The sequence below is a fragment of the Pectinophora gossypiella genome, chromosome 14 (genome assembly GCF_024362695.1).
Source record: "Pectinophora gossypiella chromosome 14, ilPecGoss1.1, whole genome shotgun sequence".
Taxonomy (NCBI): Eukaryota; Metazoa; Arthropoda; class Insecta; order Lepidoptera; family Gelechiidae; genus Pectinophora; species Pectinophora gossypiella.
In genome coordinates, this window is record NC_065417.1 from 162538 (window position 1) to 189634 (window position 27097).

Consider the following 27097-nt stretch of genomic DNA (forward strand, 5'->3'; position numbering starts at 1 on the left):
TCGTTTATTGGTCCAAGCACTCGATATAGGTAATTCGCGCCGCGCGCGGCGCGGTTGTCATGCAGACCCGGCTGTCAGAGTTACCTATGGGAACGCGACGTATCTAGTAGAATAAAATGGATTTATCTTATCATGAATAACGTTATTATAAGTAGGTTAGTAATATATAGATTTTGATCTTTGAATTGTACCTACTTGAATCTCTGATTAGATTACTTACAACTTACTTAAATAAGATCACGCCTAAATTACCGATTGGATTAGGCAGGGAACGCATATTTATTAGGTACCTACCAGTTACTAGGTACCTATCTTCATTCATTTATTATAACTTACGTCGCCCAGCCACAAGGATGCTATTAGAAGACAACTCGCAGCCATTCTTGTGATACAGCCTTAAACTGGTCATTCGTCAGGTGATCATGTTATTCCAAGATCTTAGTTCATTACCTAATGAAAATTAAAAATGACTCAATCCAGGAAAATAAACAGCTGGTCGGATTCTATGTTTTTAGTTCATTCCCAGTCCGGGTTAGGTTACAAGAAGAATTATAGCAGCATCATTTAGTAGTATAATTATAAGATACAAGAACAATTTATTTTTTTGCCTTTAAGTGAAAAGTATTTCACAGATCGGCAAACTTTGCTAATTTTTGTCAACAGGCACTTAGGTAGGTAAATAAGTAATCACGCTGCATTGATGTAGATAACACGAGGGGAGAAAAGGTAAAATGTAGTTAAGAAATAATAATTCGAATTATTCTTTCATTAATTTATTTTTACACAATATTTTCAACCTAATGTCAGAGGACGTCTAATAACTATAATAATCCCAATACAAAAATATTTCATCTTCTTATTTATAATATTGACAGATTTTATACTTTTTACATTTCATGTAGGTATATTCAATTCTCTTTGAAGAACCTAGGATTGTAGTCACAATGTTGTATACCATAAGATTAGTGTGATGTGTACCGCGCTCGGGCGCGGCGCGGGCGCACACTACAGCTGACATCACATGTCAGCGCACATACTACATATTTACAATAAAGGATGTATAACAACTGTTGGTATCATTAATTATTTAAACATTAAACAACAGAAACATTATCTCACACATTTATGGCAATTTGTCAATGAATCCCACAAAAATCTAATATTTTTATCATTTAATAGACAATTATAAAACACAACATAGCTATATTTTACATAGTCTTAAACCAAAATAAATAAATTATTCTCTAGAATAGCATATCGCTTATTGTCAAATCAATTTATAACTGCGGTGGGCGAGCCGCAGCGGCGCGGCGCCATCCTAATTATTGTATGTACCAGAGCCCGCCGCCGGGCCCGCCGCCCGCCCTGTATCACGCAATGATATGATTCGATTCCATCGGAACAATAAATAACATCTCATAAAATAGATTCAAACACAAAAACCACGAAGAGAACGCGCACGGAGAATACTGACATATAAGTACCGCCGGGGCTAGCCGGAGCGAACGATCGCGGCGAAGGAAGCGACAAATGTAACGACCTTGGAAATGAGTTACGTATAAAATTAAATCGTAAAACGGCGATTAATTCGTTAAGTTTTCATAGATTTAAAATAACATAGAGAAGAAAGAGAAGACAAGACAGGGTACAAAATAGAAAGAGGCCCCGCGCGACCGAGGGCGGTCGCACGCGCTATGAGATACGCCAGAGGCCGCAGTGCCGGCGCGGGCGACGACGACTAAGCCTTCACGTTCAATTCCCTGAGCTTCGTCGTGCACACGGCCAGCGGGCGACGGGCGCGGCGCTAGCAGTCGCGGTCCTCGCGCACCAGCGCCGCCGTGTCGGCGCCCGTGTCGGCCGCGGGGTCCAGCGCCCGCGGCCGCTTGCCCGCGCCCGCGCCCGCGCCCGCCCCGCGCGTCTCCGTCGACGACGGCGAGATCACCGCCGACACCACCTTCTCCTTCAGCTCGTCCGGCACCTCGTATATGCCCGCTGCGGAAGACACACGAGCTAGTTAGTACCTCATCTCGATACATCGACCGGTCGCGTTCCGAAGGGTCGGAAGTACTTACGCAGCGGGGGCTCGGGCTCGCCGGCGGCGGCGGCGCGCGTGACGGCCTCGTACATGGGGTTGGAGAAGTCGCGGCCCTTCCTCGGCGCCGTCTCCTCCAGCGTGTAGGCGGGCTCGCCGGGCGCGGCCACGCCGCCGAACTCCACGTTGGAGCCCTGGCGGAACGACACGCTCTGCGACGACGCCAGGCTGCCCAGCCCGCCGCCCTTCCCGCTGTAAAGAGGAACGATCGATTACAGTGAAGAAAATATACAAAATAATTGCGGGCTGGTTCCCGAACAACCGAACGTTGCCAGGTGTCATTGGGCCGCCCCCTTCTGCGTTTTCCACGCGCACACCAACATACTCGTCGGGACGGGTGATCTACAGGTATTGTAAGGAATGCACGGCCAATTCCGTGTGCGGATATCAGCCTCCACAGTATTTTGCCCAGTCAATCTGGATTTGTAATAGTTTTAGGCCAGAAAATCTTTAATATTTGCCGTAAACATTTATTAACACTTGGAGTTTGCCGGCACCCGTATAGTCAACTTGACGTGGCGAGATAGGACAATCGAAAACAAAAAGAGATATTTCTATTTAAGTAGTGATGTAAAATCTCAACCCTAACTCAAACACAAATTATATTATTATAAAGTAGGTACGCATTAAAAGTGTAGAGCTAGAAAGGAAGTTCCAATCGCTCCAAGAAAAGTACGAAGAAGAAATAGACTCACAACGGCCTCTTCCTGACGACGAACCAGGCCACGGCGGCGCCCAGCCCCAGCACGAGCACGAGCAGCACGGGCACCAGCACGGCGGCCGAGCCGGCGGCGCGCGCGCCCGTGGCGGCGGCCGCGGCGGCGCAGTGCGGCGGCGCCAGCCCCGCGCCGCACGCGCAGCGCACGCCGCCCGCCGCCGCCTCGCAGCGCCCGCCGTTCTGGCACGGGCACGCCAGCGGCAGCGGCCGCGCCACCTCCACCGCTGCAACCGCACACCCCCGTTACACATCCTCCCTTATTATGACAGGCGCACATTTTCTCCAGAAACGACTGGTTAGTTTAGTAACGACTACATAATCAAGTAGCGATCGGGACCGACGGCTTCACGTGCACGGAATCATCATACTTTTCCAGCAATTCAGATTTCAGGCTCCAATGCCAGTTATCTACGTAGATAGTATCACAGTATTTTTTTTTAAGATGTCGAAATTGAATCTTTACATCGTGAGCCGAACGCTCCAACTACTGCACGATGAAGGCAAGAATATGACACCGTTCGCCTTAACGATAAGCATATATACGTACCGGCGTCGCAGACGACTTCAGACGTGGCACGTTTGGGCGGCGGGTTCTGGTCGGGGCACGAGCAGCGGCGGCTGGTGGGCACCACGAGGCACAGGTGCGAGCACGGCGTGCTCACGCACGGATTGCGCGAGCCCGACCATGCCGACGCGTTGTAACGCAGAGGGTGGTACACTGTAATGTCACATCGATGTTAGTCATCAATCGACTCCTCAGACGTCACATTTTCTCGTGGGAGTTTCTAACTTACCTTTCACAGCCGAGGGGTTGACTAGATCTTTGGAAATTACGAAAGGCACACCGCGGCCGAACTTGTCTTGCCGCACCAGCTCGCCGGAGTCCCGCGTTACCCAATACAGCGACGACTCGAACACATCCAGAGAGATCGGATGCTTCAGCAGGTCGCCCTTCAGGATCACTTTCCGTCCCGATCCGTCGTGACGCATCATCTCGATCGTGTTCAACTTGGTATCCGCCCAGTAGATTGAGTGGTCCATCGCGTGGTCTATTGCGAGACCTGTCGGATGTCTGATCGACTCTCTGATTACGGGTCGTCGTTTGGAACCGTCCATCCAGGCGATTTCTATCTTAGGCGCTGAGCCGGCGTCAGCCCAGATCATTCTGCCCATTTGTGGGTCGAGAACCAAAGACGTTGGACTCTCCAGTCCGGCGGAGACGATGGATCGTCTGTATCTTCCGTCTGTTTTGGCAACCATTACCCGGCCACGCGGCTTCGAGCCGGTACGGTCGACTTCAGTCCAGTATAGGTTGTCTCCGATATAATCGATGGCGAGTGCTGTCGGCTTAGCAGTTCCCTTCATATTGAGATCCTGGGCGAATCCGCTCTTGACTTCTCCTTGCTTAGCATTGATCATGTACGATCTCTTGATGGTCTTGTCGTAGCTGTCGGCCCAGAAGATCATCTCATTATTGGGGTCATAGTCGATTGCTTCGATCCTTTTTTCCGAGGTGATGACATCGAATTCTTCGTTCTTATCTTGTACGAACGCCCTGATCTCAGGACCGTTGGCGAACATCAAAACCACCTCGTCTTCGACCACCTTACACACGCCTGATAAACTGTCTGCCAATCTGTAAAGAAATTAAACGTTTTAGAATTGACTTTCGAAATCACTTATCACATTTCGTAAGTGTAATATAGTTACTTGAATCCGTCGCGACAGCTGCAGCTGTAGCTGCCGTTGAGATTGGTGCACAGTTGGCTACAGTGGTGCGCTCCGGTGGCGCACTCGTCCACATCAACGCACTTCTTCTTGTCTGTGGGCGCGATGATCCAGCCCTGGAAGCAGGTGCAGATGTACCCAGCCGAGCCAGACGTCGCGATGCCGGTGCCTGGTAGTGTTAAGTTCGTGCAGAAGTGCTCGCAACCACCTGGAAATGGCATATCTCTTTGTTAAATCATGTTTCTAACAACTTAAATAACACAAGCTTACAACTATATTCCCAATTGGGGTGGTCGGAGTTCGGCCCACAGGACGAACTAAGTAAGTACCCAGTACCCACGCTGCACTGAACTTTTAATATATTTTTTAACTTTATCTAATAACATTTTTACTTTATTTTAAATTAGCACGTGACTTCATTCGTCACTTTGTGGACTTTGGTCAACTCACTTTAGGCACTAATTTTGATCTACTTATGCAAAAAATTTTGCCTTGTTCGTATGGCATATTTTTTCCTTACTTATATTTTTCATCCACATCCGTCTAACTGTGGCGTGTGTGTATTTATTACTTAGTATGGATTTTAAAAACCTTACCTTTGTCAAGATGCGAGCATGTGTGCGTGTGGTGGCACCCAAGCTCATCGGACGCGTCGCCGCAGTCGTCAGCAAAGTCGCAGAGCTGCGTGCGCTCCACGCAGTGCCTGTTGGCGCACTGGAACTGCGAGTACGGGTCGCACGGCTTTACGCGCGCCGCGCACAGCGTCATGTTGTTCTCGTCGGAACCGTCACCGCAGTTATCCACACCGTCGCATACTTGGTACCTGGATGTTCAAGATATTATATTGTTATAATATAACTGTTTGCTTACTTACTCGACTCAACATGGAAAACATGCAAATATAGCAAATTATTAGATTGAGTAATAAATAACTTTACTATAATCTGGTTCACTGCAATTCAGAAATAATATTTTAACCTTTACCTTGGCACGCATCTGTGGTTGTCGCAGTGGAATCGTCGCAGCGTATCACAGTTGAAATTGGTGCAGAGTGCCGGTGCCTCGTCTGATCCGTCACCGCAGTCATCGGTGCCGTCACACAAGTCTGATTGAGACACACATAAGTTGTTCGCGCATTGGAATCTGTAAAGATATAAACGATCGTTAAAACCAGATAAAACCAATGCATAATTAAATGATAATTTTGAATATAAAAGCGAGTGAACATACCTGCTCTCAGGGCAGTATCTGTTGCCGGGGAATCGCGGCGGACATCCAATTTCATCAGACAAGTCGCGGCAGTCGCGGTCGCCGTCGCAGCGGAAGTACGCAGCGATGCAGTGTCCCGATTTGCATTGGAACGTTCCGTTCTTGCATTTGAATCCTCCACACTCCATCTCGTCAGAGTTATCTCCACAATCGTCTTCGTGATCGCAACGCCATCTCGAGGAGATACATTTTCCATTGCCACACTTGAACTCTGATTCGGAACACTCCCTGTAATTGTGTTGGCAGGTAGCCTCTGCCTCGTCGCTGCCGTCGCCGCAATCGTCGGTGAAGTCACACAGCCACTGTCGCGGGATACAACGCTTGTTCTCGCATGTGAAATCGGTATCGGAGTTACAGCTCGGGCAGTTCTCTGGGAGTTCATCGGATCCATCTCTGCAGTCGTCTTTGCCGTCACAGAATAACCACTTCGGTATGCATCGATAGTTCGATTGGCCGGGGCATCTGCGCCAGCCGGTAGTGCAGTTCTTCTGTCGGCACATGTATGCGGGCTCGTCCGAGTCATCCCCACAGTCATTGTCAAAGTCGCACATCCAGAGTTTGGGAATGCAACGTCCGTTCTTACAAGAAAATTCAGTGTCTGGGTTACAAGGTCTATTATGACACATAACAGGATCTTCATCACTGTTATCTTTGCAATCGGTGTCACCATCACACTTCCAGCTATCAAGAATGCATCTTCCGCTAGACTTACATTTAAATTCGAGCAGTGGGCACTCGTGTGCGCACTCGGCCTCGTCGCTGCCATCTCCGCAGTCATCGGTACCGTCGCAAATTGTAGCAGCCGGAGTGCAGTTGGTGTTCTTGCACTGGAAGGAGCCGGCGCGACAGTGCCTCACTGGGCAGGTGTCAGGCTCGTCCGATCCGTCTAAACAGTCTTTTTCGCCATCGCACTTCCAGAACCAAGGAATACATTTCTCATCACGCCCGTTACATCTATGTTGTCCGTTTGTGCAGTTTGCAATGCAGGTCTTCATATCTCGTGCCAAATAGAACTGGTTCGGGCATGCGCATTTGTATGTGGTAGCGCCCTCTTCTCCGTAACCCTCGATGTTTAAATAGCTAGACTCATGTGGTGGCGCGATGAGGCAGAGATGCGAGCATCCTCCGTTGTTAGTTCCACAAGGATTAGGATACGGGAGTTGTCTCAATGGATGGACGACGTGAATGTCATAGGGTCGATGTGTCGTATTTCTGAGGACCATTAGATTTTCTCCTGAATGTTTGTTTGCCTTACTTATAGCTTTCAAATTCCAATCAGTCCAGAATATTTCGTCGTCGAACAAACTAAGGGCAAACACATGAGGAACTTTAGCACCAGATAGAACGACGTGTCTGTGACGACCTTCCAAATCGGCAGAACCAATATAATCCAAATGAGCGTCAGCCCAGTAAATCCTGTCAGTGAAATAGTCAATGGTCAAAGCGTTCGGCCAGGCAATGTCGTCTTCCCAGTTCAAAATTGCTGTGAAATTTGAGCCATCCATACCCATTTTGCCAATGTACGCTTGCAAGTGCCATGAAGTAAAGTACAAGTAGCCCGTTCCCGGGTGGACGACAATAGCTCTAGGATCTGCAATACCGGTTTTCAATGTCTTCCTCCTGGTGCCATCTAACTCAGATACATCCAAATTCTTAGAATGCCTATCGAGCCAGTAAAGTTTTCTTCCTATCCAGTCTATCGCAATGCCTTCCAAACCATGTGAATCATGTCTGATTACAACTTCCTTAGTTGGGTTTGGATCTGTATAGTCAGATCTATAGATCGTTTTGGCGGAAACGTCAGCAAAGTACATCTTCTGTTCTTTGATATCGAAGTCGATTGCTACAACATTCATGAGATCTTGATGGACTAAATTGTAGAGCGACGCGTCAGTGGACATGTTTCTTACATAATATTTATTTGTGAATATAATCCATGCTGTGGTATTGTCCTTCCTCTTGCATGTATGTTCGTCTGCTTCTCTCTCGTAGTACTGTTCGTTACACTTGCAGTAATATGAGCCGGGTGTGTTGGAGCAGTACTGCGAGCATACTCCGGGTGTTTCTGTACATTCATCTATATCGGCACAGGCTTTACCGTCGGCGAGAAGTTTGTATCCCTGGTTACAATCGCAGTAGTAGCCAGTCAGTGTGTCGATACATTTGTGACCGCACTGGTTGATCTCTAGCTTGGCACATTCATCGACGTTACAGTGCGCCGGTTCATCGGAGTCGTCTGCGCAGTCCGACACCTTGTTACACACGAGCCTGTTGTCGATGCATTGGTCGTTGTTGCATTTGAACTGTCCAGCAGGACAAGTCTTATTTTCTTTGACACATCCCACTTCATCCGAATGATCCCCACAATCATCTTCTCCATCGCATCTGAAGTGATTTCGAATACATTTGAAGTTCTGACATTTGAATTCTTGATCAGTACACTGTTTATATTGAGTGTTGCAGTGTTTACCCTCATCGGAGCCATCTCCACAGTCGTTGTCGTGATCGCAGACCCACCCTTGATTGATGCAGCGGCCATTGTTACATTGGAACTGGTCGTCGGAGCAAGGCGTCGGTGTGGAGCAGTGGTGAATGGTCGCGTTCTCATCGGCTCCGTCAATGCAATCAGGATCACCATCACACAGCCATTTCTTAGGTATACATTGTGCGCGGCCCCAGAATTTATTTTCTTCGCAGGTGTACTCGGTCTCTGCATCACACTTGCGTTCGTTACATTGATGTCGGTCATCTTCGTCACTGTTGTCAAGGCAATCGTTATCTCCATCGCAAATATAAATTCTTGGAATACAGTTTCCGTTATCGCAAGTGAACAAATCACCGAAACAAGTGCGGCCTTCGGACTTGCAATATTCTGGCGGTTCATCTGCGCCATCGCCGCAGTCATCATCACCATCGCAGTACCAAGTAGCAGGAATACAGCGGTGATTCGGGCAGCGGAAGCTGTTCTGTGGACATGTCCGCTGAGCGCAATGTAGCGGATCTTCATCGGAGTTATCACCACAGTCGTTGTCTCCATCGCACAACCAGTAAGGCTCGACACAGATGTTTGTCTTCTCGCACTTGAGATGATTTGTTGGACAGGTCGTGTTCCTTGGGCAGCGTTCGTGCGTCTCATCGGAGGTGATGTTGTCCTTGCATTCGTTGATACCGTTGCAGACCTGCGTCATGGGAATGCAGCGTGAGTTGAGGCAGGTAAACTCTCCGTCGGCACAGGGTGGGTAAACGCAACCCTCTTCGTCGGATCCATCCTTGCAGTCATTCTCGTGATCGCACTTCCACGATTTGAATATGCAGCGGCCATTGTTACAGCGGAACTCGTTAGGTGAGCACGAGTGGTAGGCGCAGTAGTTCTTGTCCTCATCCGAATTGTCACCGCAATCATCATCACCATCACAAGACCACATGCGGCTGATACATTTGCCATTCGCACAGAAGAACTTGCTCGGGTCACACGTAATATTCTTAGCTACGCACATACGGCCTTCATTCACTAGTTTCGTACCATCGTCGCATTTGCACTCAACAGTGTTGTTGGGAGCCGGGTGGCAACTCTGAGCGCAACCACCGTTGTTGATCTGACACGGGTTAACTTGACACTTCTGTCTGGCGCTGGTATAAACGTGAATATCTCTAGGAGAGTCTTCAAGGCGTTTGACCATTTCTATCATGTTAGCGCCAGTGTGCTTCTCAGCTCTGTAAACACCCCTTAGTTGCAGGTCAGTCCAATAAATATAATTTCTGAATACTGTAATAGCGAACGGATAAATGGTAGCTGAAATCAAAACTTCTCGTTGTGAACCATCAAGTTGAGATCTTTCTATTTTCTCTCGAACAGCATCTGTCCAGTATAGCATATTTTCATCGAAATCAATAGTTAAACCGCTTGGTTGCGATAAGTCTTTGTCTATGATGGCCTTTTTAAGTGATCCGGCCATAGTAGTTCTGTAGATTTTTCCAGAAGTACCAAATCGTCCCCAGTCTGTGTAATACAACGTCCCATTGCAAGGGTCGACAACTATAGCACGCGGTCTTTCGACTCGTGCGATCATTACTAATTCAGTTCCGTCGAGATTCATAGCGTAAATAGAGTTATTGGAGCTATCAGTCCAGTAGATTTTCTTTTGAGTCCAGTCATACGAGATACCCTCAGGGTTGATACCCTTATTGATGATGTTTTGTATACTAGCACTGTTTGGACTATTAGAAGGTAACCATGCTATTCTTGCCCAAGGTCGAATCTGGGTAAAGAATAGCCTATTGTCTGCATGGTCAAACTCTACTCCTACGACATTTGTCAAGTTTCCAATAGGTTTGAAAGGCACACCGGTAGATTTCGGATCGAGGTTAATAGCGCGGATTTCTGTCCTTGTAGTAAATACCAAGTACTCGTCAAATTGAATATCACATTTCTTTGGATTGAAAAGTGACACTTGACCAGTGGCACAGTCGCAACGATACGTGTAACCCTTATTGGATTCCGGGGGGTAGCTGTAACATAGTTGGTCGCAGCCACCATTGCCAAGTTTTCTGCAAGGATTTGATTCGTCAGTAGGCTGGTTGTTCACATCGAATATCACAATGTCCCTCAATTTTGGTAGGTTTGTTCGCAGCTTCTCCGGCATAGACATATTACCGGGTAATTTCGAGGCCTTGTAGATTGTTTGCAGGTTTCTGTCCACCCAATAAACGCTTGTGGTATGGACCGCGACACCCATGGGGTTTGGAAGATTAGATCGTATGAGTTGTCTATTTCCACCGTTGTAAGAGATTTTTTGAATTTGATCGAGTTTGGAGTCAACCCAGTAGACATCATGAGTGAGCATATCGATCGTCAAATCTCTCGGGTTTGAGATTCCAGACGTGACAAGTGTTTGCCAGTCGCTGCCGTCGAGGTAAGCCTTCCCTATGCGCGGATACTGGCCGTAATCGATCCAGTACATCAGTCTCTTTAGAGGATTTACAGCAAGTTCACGTGGTGCGTCCATTGTAGTTTTAACAAGCACTTTTCGGTGAGATCCGTCCAACCAACACATCTCGACGTAGTTCTCGTGGGGGAACACATTTGTGAAGTACAGATTGCCGGCGACCCAGTCAATCGCGAGGCCTCTAATACCGTTCGAACCAATTCCATCTTTAACGATATGCTGCAGTTCTGTGCCATTAGGTCGGATGCGGAATATTCCGTTCCACTGTCCTCTGTTGAACTCAACCCAGTAGATGAAGTTTTCAGCAAAGTGAACGTCGACGTGGAGGATGTGGTGTCCTTGTCCGGTGACGGGCACCATGGCCTCGGCGCTGCTGTCGAGGCTGTATCCGCGGATGAGATCCAGTTGCGACACCACCGCGAACGTCTTGTAAGGCACGCAATTGATTTCGTTCTCTTTGCGGTAGCCCACGGAGCAAGCGCACACGCGTGATCCTCCGTCGCCGGGGATGCAGATCTGTTCGCAACCACCGTTGTTAGAAAGGCACGTGTGGTGGATCATTTTCCTCTTCTGAAAAACTGTCAACGATTTCAGGTCGCTTTCATTGTCAAGGATCACTTTAATGTTGTCTCCGTTGGGTAAATCAGCCTTAATGATCTTCTCATGTCGGGGGTCAAGGATGTATAGTCTCGAGTCGAGGACGCCAACAACTTTAGGGTAGGATATCGCGTTGGCTTCTGTGAGGATAGTCTTCCTGTCGTAACCATCGGTGTTTATGCTGATGACGCTAGCGGGGTATTGCGTGCTGAAGTAGATGATCTTCTTTTCGATGTCGATGGTGATGCCTTCGGGGCGCTCAATGTTGTCGACCAGATTCACCGGATTGCTGCCGTCCATGTTCGCTTTGCCGATCTTAGCAGGCACGCCGTAGCCGCCTTCGTCGGTCCAATAGATTTTTCTAAAACAATGAATACACAATCAGGTCTTCCGTTTAACCAATTAAATTGTCTTGATTCAAAGTTTAAATTAAAAGTAAAGCTTACCCATCGGTAGGATCCAAGCAGATAGCTTTAGGTTTAGCGACGGAGGCTTTGCTTCCATCGTTGGCGAGTACGACGGTGCGGTACTTGACCTTGCCGTCGACCCTCACCAACTCGATGTTGCTGGCGGCGCGGTTGGCGAGGTAGAGGTTGCGGCCAAGCCAGTCAAAGGCGATAGCGGAGGGCGCGCCGACGATCCCGGGGTCCTGTCCGAAGAACTCCTCCTTCTTGCCGCCGCCGTAAGGCATGTTGTATACCGTGCAGTTTTCGTCGTCCTCGCTGTCTCCAGAAATAGACTGCAGCCAATAAAGCATGTGGCCGGTGCGGTCGTAATCAAGCTGTACTGCACCTGAGACATGATTTATTTACGTGTGATTACCCGAGAAATGTATCCGTCGTTACTGGTAAAGAAATAATTATAATGACGTTCGAGTGCATACCTTGAACTCCGACGACTGAAGCCAGTTGTCCAGCCCTGCCAGAGCCGTCCGTGGCTAAGTCGATAATCTGAGAGCCCTTCAGCACCATTAAGTATGCAGTATCCTCTGTGAAAATAAAACACAATTAATACGAGACTTCTTGTAACTCAATATTAAATAGTCATAATGTAATTAGCTATTTAAAGAATAATTACCTATAGTGCATTTTCCGTCGGGCAACAGTTTATAGCCAGGCTCGCACATGCAAGTGTACTGCGCGGTCTTATTGGGGCTGAGCAGGCAGAGATGCTGGCAGGAGTCGGGGCGGCAGGGGGACGCGTACTGTGGCTGCAGCGAGGGATGGTGCACGTGGATCGACAGCGGCTGCGAGATGAGGTGCGAAACCACGGTCTGGTTGGTGCCGCGGTACTTGTGCGCCGACAGCACGCGGTTCAGCTGCCGATCCGTCCAGTACAGCGTGTCTTCAAACAGCGTCAGCGAGTGTGGGTGCAGCAAGTAGTGGCTGCCCGCCAGCACCTGCTGTCGGCCGGAACCGTTGTAATTGCAGAAGTCGATAAAGTCGAGTTTGGAGTCGGCGAAATAAACGCGCTGCGTCGCTGTGTCGAGGGTGAGGCCGTTCGGCCAGTAGATCTTCGTAGTTATGATAGCTAGTCTCTGAGTTCCGTCCATTCCGACTCGTTCGATGCGCGGGTTCTCTCCCCAGTCGGTCCAGAAGAGCCAGCGAGCGTTCGGCGCCGGGTCGAGGCACATGCCGCGTGGCTGAGTTATGTTGCCGGAGAGCAGAGTCGTTCGCGCGCTGCCGTCCTCCTTCGCGACTTCGATCGTGTTTAACTTGCTATCAAGCCAGTAGATATTTCCTCCGACCCAGTCGTAAGCGAGCCCCTCGACTAGGTCGAGCCCGTTTGATATGATAATCTGCGGTTCACTGCCGCGGTCCAGCCTCGAGATCTTCTTGAGCTTCATGTCCGACCAGAAGATGGTGCCGGTGTGCATGTTAGAAGCAGTGGCTACGACGTTCTCGACGTTAATCGGCACGCGCTCAAGGCCCTGCTCGTTGAGGTCGGCGACGAGGATCGAGTGGCGGTTGGAGATGATGAGGAAGGCGCTCGAATGGTTGTCGGCCTTGCAGCTGTGCTTGTCGACAGCGAGCTGGTAGCCATCGACGCAGCCGCAGAAGTAGGACTTCTTGACGTTGGTGCAGGTTTGCGAGCAGGCGCCAGGAGGCGAGCACTCGTCTACGTCGCGACACGTGTAGCCGTCGGCCGTGAGTTCCTCGCCCGCCGGGCACGTGCACAGCGGCCCGGCCGGCGTCTCCTTGCAGCCGTTGGAGCACAGCCCGCTCTGGTGCTGACACTCGCCCGAGTCGCAGTACGCTCCTGAAATACACATTCATCGTCGTTGTACAAATGTATAATTTTTTTACAAACATTAACCGCTTAAAGGTACTTATAATTAAAATAAATTCAAAATTTTATCAGCTTTCAATTTGTGTTTAAATTTAGATGTTAACATCATTCTTTTGCATGCGAAAATATTTAGTACCTTCATCAGCTCCGTTTGGACAGTCGAACTTGGTATCACACACTTGCGTGAGGTTTACGCAGCGGCCCGTGATACCTGGACACTGCCATTGACCGGATGGACATCTGTAAATACAAGTAATTATTTAATTATTTATAATGATTACAAATACTATACGTACACACACACACACACACACTACACTGGCTAAAAAGTCTTCTGACGGTTTGTGGCTCCTCTCACTAATCAGCAACTTCGTCCCTGGCCCTTCGTCGACAAACTGTCAATGATGAACCCCATGTCTTCAAAGAAATCTGTCACCAATTTGCCTGTTATAGTAACTCGATTCCGTTTTCTTTGATGTGACTTATTGTAGACTTGTCGCAAATGTGATTATCTACTTGGTCGGAAGGTGTCGATTCCATTATTCCGTATATTATGTGTCTGCTGACAGTACAGGGTACAAGATAAGTTTTGGTGCGAATTGTATGTTTGTGAGGCCAACCTGAAAGGAGGAGGCTTGCAGGCGTGTTCCAGCCCCTCATCGGAGCCGTCGCCGCAGTCGTCGTTGCCATCGCACACGTACGCCTTGAACACGCAGCGCCCGTTAGCGCAGCGGTAGAAGTTATTGGCGCACTGCACCGAGCCGCACGTCGATGGCTCATCTGACAGATCCTCGCAATCAGGTGTTCCTGTAAGTATATTCATTTTTAAGCTCCAAAAATTTTAATACCTATCACATTTTTATTCCTCCTCAATCTTGCGAGTCCAGGGACGATACACCTTTGTAAGATTATGTAGACATATCAATATCTTGGAAAGGGAACCCCTTTTTGTAAGAATTAGGTACTTACTAAACTTGTTGAATTCAGGATAAATTAAGGTTACCCCAAACGAAAACCTTTACCTTCACACATTAAGTAAGTCTACTAGCCGTTATAGAGGAACTTACCATCGCAGTACCAAGTCTTGGGTATACAGATGCCAGAAGAGCCGCACTGGAACTGCTTGTCAGGCTGGCATTGATGCGGCGCCAGGCTGGGGCAGCCAGCCTCGTCGCTGCCGTCGTTGCAATCCGGGATGCCATCGCACTGGGAACATAACAGATTATTGTTAATTGGCTGTCAATTAAGTATAAGCGGTTCATTTGTGTAAATAAGAGAGAATAATAGTATGGAAATTCCGCAACGTTGCCGTGTAATAATAGGTCTACCTACACACATTTTATTTTAGAATGGCTAGATCCCAGAAAACCTTGACACAAACCTTATAAGCTTCCTGGACGCACTGCTTGAGGTCAGCACACTTGAACTGCGAGGCGAGACAGGAGACGGGCGGGCAGTCGGCCTCGTCCTGCTTGTCGAAGCAGTCGTCGTCGCCGTCGCACACCCACGACGCGGGGATGCAGTGGCCCGTTCGCGGACATGTGAACTGGAAGATGGATTTTTATGATTATCGTCGTGGTTAATAATTGCCAAGAACTTTAAAATATATGAGGTTTGATCATTATACTTCCGTTTCTTAGCACAAATGATGCTTTTACTAAGATCACCAGCATTTAATAATATAGTGCAAAATTGCATCCTACCCGTTTAAAGTACCGTGTACCCCGGGCTATCAGCAAATATATCCTACTTAAATCGAAAGTTCATCTTGCCGTAATGACTTTCTGAGAAAACGCACTGTGTAGACATGATACCGTACCTGGAAGTAAGCGCAAGTCTTCTCAGCACAGTGAGAACCTTCGTCTGACCCATCGCCGCAATCATTCTCAGAGTCGCACTTCCAGGTGTTGGGCACACAACGGCCGTTGTCGCACTGGAACTGCGACGAGCTGCACGTCACATTCACGCAGCCAGTCTCATCCGAGAAGTCGCCGCAATCGTTCTCCGAGTCACATTTGAATGTAGCTGGGATGCACCGTCCTGATTTGCACATGAACTCCGAAGCGCTACATGTTGTCTCTGCAGAAAGAAACAAACACATGTGCTTAAACTTTAAAAGAAAAAAATACCGCATTATCTGTTCTGCGGTTTAAAAGTCCATGAAAAAAAAAACATTTTGTAAACAAAGTAGTTTTAAACCAGAAATTAAATTAAAACTAAGTACCAAAGTTAGAAAAGTTCATGATGTAAGTTTTGACCACAAACAGAAGTGATTAAAAGAAAATGTGTGTATGTATGTATGTGTGTATATATATGTATATATATGTATATATATATATATACATATATATATATATATATATATATATATTATTATATATATTATTTATTATTACTATTTTCTTATTTTATTTTTCTTTTTATTATTGTTCGTGTCATTATATGTTTATTGCACCAGCCCGTGCTCCAATGCATTAACTTCTTTCACCCTAAGGTTGCCTGGCAGAAATTGCTATTTAGCAATAAGGCCGCCTATTGTACTTATGTTTTTATTCGTATGTTTATGTCCTTTGTATATGTCGTTGTGCAATAAAGTATTATTGATTGATTGATTGAAATACTAACTTGTGCAGTTCTGTTCTTCATCGCTATTGTCCAGACAATCGTCATCACCGTCACAGACCCAGCTCTTAGGGATGCAGCGCTGGTTGGTGCAGGTGAAGTCCCAGGAGTTGGGGCAGGCCTGAACGGGCGGCTCTGAGCTCGGGTCGGGGATGCAGCTAGTTCCGTCCGGGCCCAACTTCTCGCCATATGGACACCCGCATTTCACCATCAACAGCTCGGTATTATTTCTCGGGATGGCGAAACACAATTTCTGGCAATTCCCATTATTCCTCGAGCACGGCTGATTAGAGTCCACCGTCTGCACGTCCTTGCTGTAAACTTTAACGCCATACAGTCTGTTCGTCTGCGGTTCCCTAACCATTATATCCTCTTGCTCACCGGTCAGTTTGTGCAGTCTCACTATCGCGTCTAATCTCCAGTCTGTTATATACATGAATTCTCGATGGATTACTATAGAGAATGGGTGTCTTATAAGTCTAGAATTGACCGTCTTGACATCGGTGCCATCAAGTTTGGCGTGCTGCACGTGATCCAGCAGCGCATCGCACCAATAAACGCGGTTCGCTGTGAAGTCTATGGATAGTCCGTTGGGCCAGCCTAAGGTTACGTTCTCGAACACGAGTAGCCCAGTTCCGTCCGTATTTGCTCTGCTTATATTAGCAGGTCGATCCCATTCCGAGAAGAAAATATAACCTTTGTTTGGATGGACCACAATGGCTCGAGGTCTTTTCAAGTCTTTTAGGAGTGTTCTCTTATAAGCTACATTTCTTGTTGATAGTACATTAAGGGTTCCTTTCCTTGAATCGATGTAGTACAAATTCTTTGAAGCCCAGTCAACGGCCAGACCTTCTACGCCCTCGTTTTGTGATGCTAAGACTATTTCCTTCGTGGTTCCGTTCCTGTGTACCCTGTAAATAACATCTTGAAGCACATCTGAGTAGTAGATGTGTTCGTCTCTGGCGTCGAAGTCTAACCCGACAAATCTCGCTCTTCTAGACACTACTGGTAATATGGCATCGCTGAAGCCCTCTATAACGGGGTTCAATACTTTTCCCTTGATAAATCTCTGCTGTGAGTACATGAGGAACTCGCTGACCACGTCACAGTTGCGTAAGTCGCTCTCTAGCCGGAAGCCAATGTTGCAGGCGCAGCGGTAGCCCAGACCACCGTTCTGCAGCGCCGTCACTATACACATCTGCGAGCAGCCTCCATTGTTGTTGCCGCACGGGTTATTGACTGACGTTTGTTTCAGGGAATGTATCACAGTAATAGCTTTAGGGTCTCGGATATCCTTCATTTTGTATATGGCTTGGATGCTGGAAGACCCCTCGTACTTATTGACTGAACTGATGCCTTGTTTTGTGCTGTCAGACCAGTAGACTCTGTCTTCGTATAACGCTAGTCTCGACGGGCTGGGTACTTGCTGTCCTCGGAGTACTAGGAAGCGGTGGTTGCCATCATAGTCGACCGTCTCAATGTAGTCAAGTAGCGAGTCGCACCAGAACACTCGTCGTGCAATGATGTCCACGGCAATACCAGACGCCTTGTACGCGGCTTCGGAAACAATCGACTTCGTGTGTGTTCCATCCATATTAGCACGAATGATCTGGAACGGAAAATTTGTTCTATTATGTACTTATCTACTTACCTATCTTATTTTTTAAAAAAACTTACCGTTTATTAAAAAAAACGAATGAAACGTTTCATTAAAAAAAACGAATATCGGAAGAGGCTGCGGGTTGTTTTATTGATGCCTTTTGAACCTGGCCACTCCATTACACGATAAATACATTAGACTTGAGTTTATGTATGTATGGTAATTATAAAGTAAATTCCCTTACCTGGCTGCTATCAGCGACGAACATCAACCCTAGCGTAGGATCGAGCGCCAAGTCAGCTGGGTTGGTAAGATTAGACCCGAGCACAACAGCGTGCCAACGGCCGTCCAACTCGAAGACATCGATCTTCTGCCCAATGGCGTCTGCCACATACAGCTTGTCTCCCACCCAGTCGACGGCTAGGGCCACTGGAGCCCAGGAGCCAGCCACGGAAATGTCGTTGCCGGAGTAACTCGTTAGACCAGCGGGAACGCTTAGGTGCTGCGAATGGATCTGGAAAAAGAAAGATGTTTTTATATAGTTGTTGATACAATCGATAGGCTCCAAATGCACTGCACCATATTTTTTTAATGTATTTAAACGAACTTTCAAGAGATGGACCTCTTCGTCTCTTATTTATAACAACATAGGTAACATAAGCTCACGACAATCACGTATGGTTAGTCACAATTTGACATTATACAGACTTAAAATGATACTAACCTTCCTAGTTTTAAGATCAGACCAGAAGAGTAGATTACGTTTGTAGTGATAGTCAAGACCAGCCGCAGCGGTAGCGTTAGCGAGCGGCGTGGGCGCACGGCCGTGGAGGTCCATCCTTAGCACAGCCTTCTCGTGAGCCAGCAGCAAAGCCGGCACCACGTCCACATTGGCTAAGCACCGTTTGCCTTCAGTAAGGGTATATCCGGGAGCACAGGCACATTTATAAGATCCAGGGGTGTTCACACAGAGCTGGTGGCAGTAGCCCCACTCGCGGCACTCGTCGCGGTCCTCACACGTGCGGTTGTCCGCGGCTAGTGCGAGTCCCGCCGCGCATGCGCACGCGCCTCCCGACGGTGACGCCACGCATTTGTATGAGCACTCCAGTGCTGGACATGATGCCGTCGCTAGAATAAGAATAAAGCATGGTGAGTATGGTCATAGTGATTTGCTTACAGATCTTAACTTTCTACACCAGAAAGTGGGTTCGCAGATTATCATCACTTAAACCTAACCAATGTTGTTAACTTGAAATAATAACAAGACAATGAACTCACAACAAGCAGTCTCCTCATCAGCATTATCCTCACAGTCCTTCTTGCCGTCACACAGCTGCGACCGCGCTATACACTTGTGTTGTCCGCCGGGCGCGCCCCGCGGACAGAGGTACTTGTTGTCCGGACAGGCGATGGCGGTGCAGTTGGCTTCGTCCGAGCCGTCGGCGCAGTCCTTGTACCCGTCGCAGTGGTACGTCGCCGGGATGCAGAGAGAGTTGCTGCACCGGAACTGACCGATATGGCACGGAGGGAAATCTGGAAGAGAATATGTAATTAGGTTAGAAAGGTATATTTAAAGGAACTTCAATTCTGTTCTAGATGAGAAAGCTTGTATGGTTTTCGTGACCTAATAAAAATTCTTGCATACCACCCACAGCCTATGATTCTGGGCCTGATAAGACCTTGGCTTAAGGGGGTGCCTCTCTGAAGTCGTCAGCAACAACGTATGTTGGACTTCTTTGCACAGTTGAGCTGGCTGGAATGATACCCAGACATTTCAGGGCAGTTATGCAAAATCGGCGCTGGTCAACGAGTTGCGGAAATCAGAAATCTGCGTATACCAACAGCCTATTATAATTATGATTTATAACATGTATAGTATTGAAATGTGACACGTACTACAATGAGCCTCGTCGGAGTTGTCGCCGCAGTCGTCCTTGTGGTCGCACTTGGCGCTGGCGTCGACGCACTTGTCGCCCGCGCTGCAGCGGAACTGGTCCAACCGGCATGCCAGCGGCTCGCCCGGGCAGTCCTGCTCGTCCTTACCCGTCCGGCAGTCTAGGTACCTGCACAAAATTGGATGACATTCAAATTCAAAGTACAAGTATTTAGGCATCTATTTGGAAATGATGTTCATTTTACTATATACCGCGTGAGGGGAAGATGTCGCGATTTTGATCCGAGCTACGAGTAAATAACTCGCCATAATCTATGAAGGAACAGCGATAGTAGCGCCATTTCTACAGGACTTGTTTCGTGGCGCGGACTCTGTTTAGATAGAGCTACCTTCGTGACATTGTTTATACTGTACAAAGACAGATGGCGCTACTATACTTCTTGAACCACCTTTGACCTTGTGCCGTATGTATAAGTAAGTAGTTTCAAACAAACCCTCAGCTAACATTTAAAAACTAGATTATTTAAGAAACAAGTGTTAAGTAGTTGTCGTTTCTCGTCGCATTTCTTCTGCAGAGTTCTTGTTGGGCCCGGCGGCTTCCACGCGGATGTCTTTTTAACCCACTTCAGAATAGAAGGAGGTTATTTATTTATGCACTGGAAGCCATCTAAGTAAGTAAGTAAGCAGAGACTTACCCGTCGCATCTCTTCTCGCGTGGGATGCACGGCCCCTGTGAAGACACCTTGCCGGGCCCGGCGCCCTCCACGCCGCACTGGAAGTCATCTGGCTGACACTTGCGGTACGCTGCAACAATACACATACTTGTAAATACTAGGCACTACTAAATACTAAGTAACGCGATGTTCGTATCTCTAGTGACCAGGGCCATGGTTCATGCTGAGCGAGGTCCTTTTATCTTTCAGTTGGCTTTTCGCCTAAATATGGATTATGGGGTTGATTAGTTTTGATATTTGTTCTTAAATATTTACTAAGACAATCAAAGTAGCAAGCAATAGCATGTCATAATTCCTACCTTCCTACAGTGCTAAATGTGTTTTTTGTTTCGTGATAATCTGTGGTGCGCTTGAAGTTTGTTAATTACTCACATTGTTACCACTGTCAACTGTTTGATTGACGCATGCTGACTGTGATAATTCACCGCTTTCTTTTAATTACATTATACAAGTGCGGCAAAGTAACCAAGTAAGTACTTAATAAAATAATATGATGGATGCTATTTCTTCGTCAATCAGCGAAATAATGCCTTTTCTTTACTTAGAGTGCTAAGAAAATGAGTTCTAAGTTTAGCTAGATACTAGGCTTCCTAGATAGTTATCCTTCTTCCACATAAAAGAAGGCATCACACATAGAAGTAAGCACGTAGATATATAAAAATTGTATCCTCACACAAACTGTGTACGTTAAAAGTGCCCCACTATAGACTTCACGAGCCACTCTATAGAATAAGTATTGTACGTTGTACAATATAATCCTGCCTCACAGGCTGAATGAGATGCAAAAACCTTAGCCGCATTGTGAGCGAGGGATAATGCGATCCACTGAACGCGGATATAACTTTATGTTGCCAGGTTCCGACCACAGAGGGCGCCGCCGCCGGCGGCGGGGCTTTGTGCTTACGTGTATGTAAGTAGTGTAAAAGCTCAAATACACACAGAGTCGGATATTTTTATAATGTTCGAGTTTATTTGCACGCGTTCAACAGAAGTCAGTGAGTTTTACCCAACACCCCCGCTTTTGCTCCGTAATATGCCTGTATGGGTATATAGGTTCCGGCCAAGTAGTTAATGCCATCTAAGGCAAATCTACAATAAGTCACGAAAAAAAAAGTATAAGTACAGGTTGAGAAGCTGCAGTAGTTTTAGGCGGACGAGACATTCGACACACAATACATTTAAGATAAAAGTTGACGATTCGAAGTATGACTAAGTAACTAACTGAGTAAAGGTATTTTGGAGCCTTGAGTGTGAGCACCGCCAGTACCGCCGCCCGCCCAGTGTGTATGCAGCTTCACTCGCCGCCCGCTAAAGTGGCCTTAGCTTTCTTGTTATAAACAAGTCCGCCGCACTTTGTGTTCCTTTAAACGAGACACAAGTGAGCGTGTTTACACGGGTTTGTATTAGCTTAACTTTTACCCAGCGAATAGAGGATTTTTTAACATACTTACTCCTTACATAATGTTAAAACCTACATATTACCTAGACTTAGCGTCGGTGTGGTAAGAGGTAGATCAACCGATTTAATCATCTTTGATGATTCCAATATCGACTACTATTTTTTATTTAATAATCATTTATTCACAATAAAAATGGTACTTATTACAGTTTGCAGATGGTCAGCATTTAACATTTGGTCTACATTTTTAGTTATTTAATTAACGTCTTTGATCAGTTTAAAAACACAAAACAGTGTTTGAAGACTCCTAAATTACTACCGTTTCTAAATTATTTTCTCGCGTGTCATTGGTTTACCAAAACTGGTCTATATTCATTGTCTGGTTTGGATAAACTTTTTTTAGTTGACAGATGATAAACTATGTACTTACTTAGTTTTCACCTATCTCACTCTTCGATTCTTCATACGAGTAGGGAAACCTAGCATATGTGTTTGATTGTTAAATTATAGAATTTAATATTTAGACCACAAAGACAAGTCCAAAGACGCCAGTATTACCTCCTTAATTACATAAACGCTTCAATTTCTAGAACTAAGTAATTAAGCGGAGATCCTACGCAGATAATCCTTAATTGTGATCTTGAATAAGTTATGGTTAGCTTCAGATCAGATTACTACTAGTTGAGCTATTACAACTGTTGAATTGTGATTGCATTTACGTTGACTCAACATAACATAATACATTTAAAAAAAGTAACCGCGTCGAATTGAAACCCTTTTTTAGTCACTTAAAAAAGATTTTTGATGTATTTCTATGTAAACCAAGGTGGTTTACTTTAGTGATTAGAAGACGGTCCGTCGGCGTCAGTGACCCGGAAGCGGATGCTCGGACCCTACAAGTACCTGGATCCTGATACTCCCAATTGATTCACAAGCGAGATCGAATTACACGCTCTAACGAGCGATTACTGTAATATGATATCGTCTTTACCCTAACGTACTTGTATATTACTTTATGTAGGTAAGTACTTTGCAAATTTTTATCACTTCCTTCCTTCCTACATGTTTCATCGCCCCACTTTCCATAGAAAAAACTCACATTTGCATGTTTCACCAAGATGCATATTACCTATTACATATTCCTTTTTAAAATCAACCATAATACATGCAGTTCTTTCGGAGGCTCTGCAGGCGAGATTAAATGCAAATTTAGAGCAAACACCACGTGACCTGATATTTTAATCCTACTTTCTAAAAACCAGTCAAGAAAGGCCAGTTGGGTCCACTCGGTTATAGAAGAATGGCCTGGAGTGTGTTGAGTTTAGGGGTCTCGATAGAGTGGGCGGGCGGAAGGACGGGCAGCCGCGAAATTGAGGCAATCCACCGGAATCGTCTGCCTGCCTCAATATAGTGGTAGCGGCTTTGTGCTCCAGTGTCGCAGGATTACGTCTCCGGCGACGACGAGCGGCTGTCTGGAGGGGTAATGCAGGCAAATCCGTGTTCGGATCACGTCTTGTTTTCCTAGCTGACTTCAGTACTCGCAGCGAGTGAACTAGATGTTTGTGAGCCATCTCACCGCCCCTCCTCTGGGCCGCCCGAGCAATTGCGCCGGAGATATAGTTAATTGAATGCCCCGGCGCGGCGCGGGCGGCGATCTATCGCCACACATTCACACCATCCAGCCCGGATTGCATCGTTTGCCCGCTCCCTCGAGACTCAACCGGGAAAATCCTCACAAATGCTTATGGTGGCCTATTTCCTTAACGAAATACTTGCTTACAAGAAAGGAGCTTACTAGTTCTGCGGAAGCAATTTATTTATAACACGACGGTAAAGGCGAACTTGTTCCTAATACCACCTGGCAACTAGCAAACAATACTTGAAACGGGCTGAGAGCTCGGTATGAAACTCGTTCAACTACTTAGTAAATATTTCCAACAATACAGAAAAAGGTCTGAAAATGGCACTCCCGCGGGTAGGAACACAATAATTGCGCTCTATTAAAAGTTGGTCATGTGGCGCGGAGTCTGCGCCACACCGCGGAATGCAGATGTAAGCTTTTTATCGTCCAAGTTTCTAGTCCCAGGTGAAATATATCCGCCAGGGAGTGATCGAGGCGGTTATGGGAACTGCTTTAACAATTAGGCAGGAGAGCGCCATCTTTGCATTTGTAAGACTACGGAAATCCTCTACGCTAGATAGTGCAGTAAGTGCTGTAACTAGGATATATTTTAAAAATTGCTAATGTAATAATCACTCATCTGTATTAGGCTAAGTTAACTAAGTTTACTTACTTATGCTCTGCTGCTCAATCTTTTTTGACAGTTTAAAAGCCATCGTTGTAAACAAAATTCCGTTGAGCGTATCGCAACAGTGTCGCAGCTGTGAATCTCATCACTAAACACGAAGTTAGCAGCGGCGGGGCGCGGGGTGCGGCGCGGGGTGTAATCCGGCGTTGTCGCGCGCGGTACGACACCGGATTTACATGGCACCCGCCGATGCCGCGACAAACAAAAACGCAATTTCCACACCATTAAAACTTGCCCACTTGTTGGAACTTCCTTAACATTCACCAGATTATCTTGCCCCTTGACATTAAGCTGCTCCCCGTTACTTCATCCACAGCTACATTTAGGGAAGTTCCAAACACATTGGTGTCTAGTTCTCAGTTTCCTTTTAGAAGAAACGGGCGTGTTTGGGTGTCTTTTTAAAAGCAATGCCCGGTAATGAGTGCGGCAAGTGTTGAATGCGAATGACAGGTGTTTGTAGAGGATCCTTTATAAAGAAACACTTTATTTGTTTGTTCGCGCAAATTGTGTTTCAGCTACGATTTAACGACGGCTCATTTTGTCTCAGTAAACATGTGTGGGCTCCCTGACAGAGTCATCATTACTGCGTCGTGTGTAGGCGCTTGATTATGCTCTGTATAGGCTCGCGTGAACACGGCATGAGGCAATATAAGTTGGTATCGAACATCGAAGGCTGCGGATCGAAGGTAGCGGGTTCAATCCGCATGGGGCACAGTTATCGGAAGTTTGACGTCAACTAGTTGAACTTTTAATGCGGTTTCCCAACACGACGGTAGTGATCGGGGCTCGTTTGAATGAGCACAACCAATTCCAGACTTCCACAACATACGTGCAATATTGAAAGCTTACATCGCGTAATTTTTACGCTCACTGCTTTAAGCAGGTTTTGAAATGAAGTCGGGGAAATTCGTTGATGCATTTTGCGAACTAACTTCCATATATTAATGTAATAACAGTGTGAGTTCAGTGAGCCCGGGCTAAGGTGGGGTGTGTCCTGGCCTGACACGCTCAGCATGGAGATGAATGACCTGACAAACAGTCCACTTGTTTGTCTCTGCTTGTCTCAGCAGTAAATCTGATGTCCTTTACGATGCAGAGTAAGTACTGCGGGTAGATAATATAATCCTGGCAGTAACTCTGGTGCACTATACTAGAGAAATATCTCAAATAATGCGGCAGCATAGCACCTTATGATACTACGACGAATAATATACCGCGCCAGGAAAGATGTCAATTAATAGTTGCTATTTTCTACCCTTTTATCAAAATGTATTTTGTACACACAGATAGACGCAGATATACTTCAGGCACAGAGCCGCTGTTTGTACAGACTAGTTAATAGAAAAACACGTCAGGCATTAAATTACTTTGGAAATCTCTACCTACATGTATATACGTAAATTAAATTATTAAGTAACACAAGAATTACAACCAAATAACGTGAATCTTTGTACATCTTTTACCCGAATAAGAATTTCATATTTCGATGTTTATGAGACACATTACTTGGAAAGCAGGATCATTCTGCGAAGGGTATTGTATATGATGATGATGATGATATATATAAATAGTTGGTACTGGAGAAGCTATAGTATGTGTACATAGGCATGCAGTATGTCTTGTGGATGATGTAGGGTACAGTCACACCTCGGACACTTCATACAAAACACCTCGTTTTTCGCAGACTACACATTGACGTTATCGTACACACGCCTCTGTGCGTGTGTGACGCCTGCCGCCATACGATTGGAGACTAAAGAAAGCCCGAGGGGGTGAGGTAAAGCTCAGCCGCTGGTGGGGAGCGGAGAGTTGCCGTTCTATGTGTAGTATAGTGTAATCTGTGGTATAGTGGTCGTGTGGTATGTATGTACTCACTGCAGTCGGCCTCGTCCGTGCCGTCGACGCAGTCCACGTGCATGTCGCAGCGGTAGTGCGGGGGGATGCAGTACGTCTTGTTCCACACGTACTGCCCGCACGTCAGCTGGCCGGCCTCGCACTCCGGCGGCGCTGCAATGGAAACAAACTCACGTTAATATACTCCGTTGTGGAAATACACTCAATGCGCAAGGCGGAGATAGCTAGGAGGGGGAGGTTATTGGTACGCATAATTATATTATCCGTAAGCTAGCTAGGTAGGTACATGATAAATCATAAACACACGTTATTTTAGTTGCTTGAACGTGGACATGCAGAAAAAGTTTAAATACTCTCTGTTGCATTATCTTCTCTGGCAGCATATTCGTGTTAAAGTAGAGATCGCCTTCTGTTTATAACATGTTGACCTTGAACAGATGATTGGCTAACATATTTAATGAATTATTCAGTTCATCATAATTTGATGTGTAAGGCGCCTATGTCAATGACGTTTTTTGACTATTGCAACACTTCTTACAGTCGCGTTTTGATGAAATAATACATTTCATGTTACTATTAGGTAGCTATTATTCATGACAATAAAACACACCATGAACCTGATTCCCTAACATCCCTATTTAAAGTTCTCTTAACTTGTGTAGCGCCGTTCGCCGATCAAAGCGGCGAGAGCATTCGGACAGTCGAGTGATGAAGTGTTTGGCAGCAATCAGGGGCTGGTCAGAGGAGGGCCCTCCATGCAGCCGCGAGTGCAAATTGAGTTGCTTGGCGGCGGCGATGTAGCTCGGCTAGGAACTAGCTATATGTTGAGGTAGGTTTGCATCTAGTTCTGAACATCTCGCCGTGCAGCAAGATCAGATAAGTAAACTATGTTTATAGAATGGTAATGGCGGTCGGAAACTCCTTACAAGCTGTGATCTAATAAGAATACTTTTAGCCGGCTATTTGACGTCATTTATTGCAAGTTTAACTTTATTATCGATTTACGACCAGTAATAAATTGTGTAAGTGCAATGATCAAAACTCAG

General features: G+C 46.4%; 1 protein-coding gene across 2 annotated transcripts in view; it reads right to left on the minus strand.

Annotated features, from left to right (window-relative positions):
* Nucleotides 1–757: 757 nt before the first annotated feature.
* Nucleotides 758–27097, minus strand: part of LOC126372425 (low-density lipoprotein receptor-related protein 2) — a 326882-nt gene continuing 300542 nt past the window's right edge. For both annotated transcript variants that reach the window (XM_050018164.1, XM_050018162.1), the window contains 24 exons: nucleotides 26073–26204; nucleotides 20451–20559; nucleotides 19758–19924; nucleotides 19140–19394; nucleotides 18586–18989; nucleotides 18106–18375; nucleotides 16265–17870; nucleotides 15459–15718; nucleotides 15021–15185; nucleotides 14707–14845; nucleotides 14260–14446; nucleotides 13776–13879; nucleotides 12428–13609; nucleotides 12234–12338; nucleotides 11797–12142; nucleotides 5769–11711; nucleotides 5523–5681; nucleotides 5135–5361; nucleotides 4521–4746; nucleotides 3605–4446; nucleotides 3358–3528; nucleotides 2788–3034; nucleotides 2073–2284; nucleotides 758–1992 (listed from right to left, as the gene is read on the minus strand). In XM_050018164.1, coding sequence (XP_049874121.1) covers nucleotides 1805–1992; nucleotides 2073–2284; nucleotides 2788–3034; nucleotides 3358–3528; nucleotides 3605–4446; nucleotides 4521–4746; nucleotides 5135–5361; nucleotides 5523–5681; nucleotides 5769–11711; nucleotides 11797–12142; nucleotides 12234–12338; nucleotides 12428–13609; nucleotides 13776–13879; nucleotides 14260–14446; nucleotides 14707–14845; nucleotides 15021–15185; nucleotides 15459–15718; nucleotides 16265–17870; nucleotides 18106–18375; nucleotides 18586–18989; nucleotides 19140–19394; nucleotides 19758–19924; nucleotides 20451–20559; nucleotides 26073–26204 — 13646 coding nt within the window. In that variant the 3' untranslated portion in view covers nucleotides 758–1804. The remainder of the gene's footprint in view (nucleotides 1993–2072; nucleotides 2285–2787; nucleotides 3035–3357; nucleotides 3529–3604; nucleotides 4447–4520; nucleotides 4747–5134; nucleotides 5362–5522; nucleotides 5682–5768; nucleotides 11712–11796; nucleotides 12143–12233; nucleotides 12339–12427; nucleotides 13610–13775; nucleotides 13880–14259; nucleotides 14447–14706; nucleotides 14846–15020; nucleotides 15186–15458; nucleotides 15719–16264; nucleotides 17871–18105; nucleotides 18376–18585; nucleotides 18990–19139; nucleotides 19395–19757; nucleotides 19925–20450; nucleotides 20560–26072; nucleotides 26205–27097) is intronic.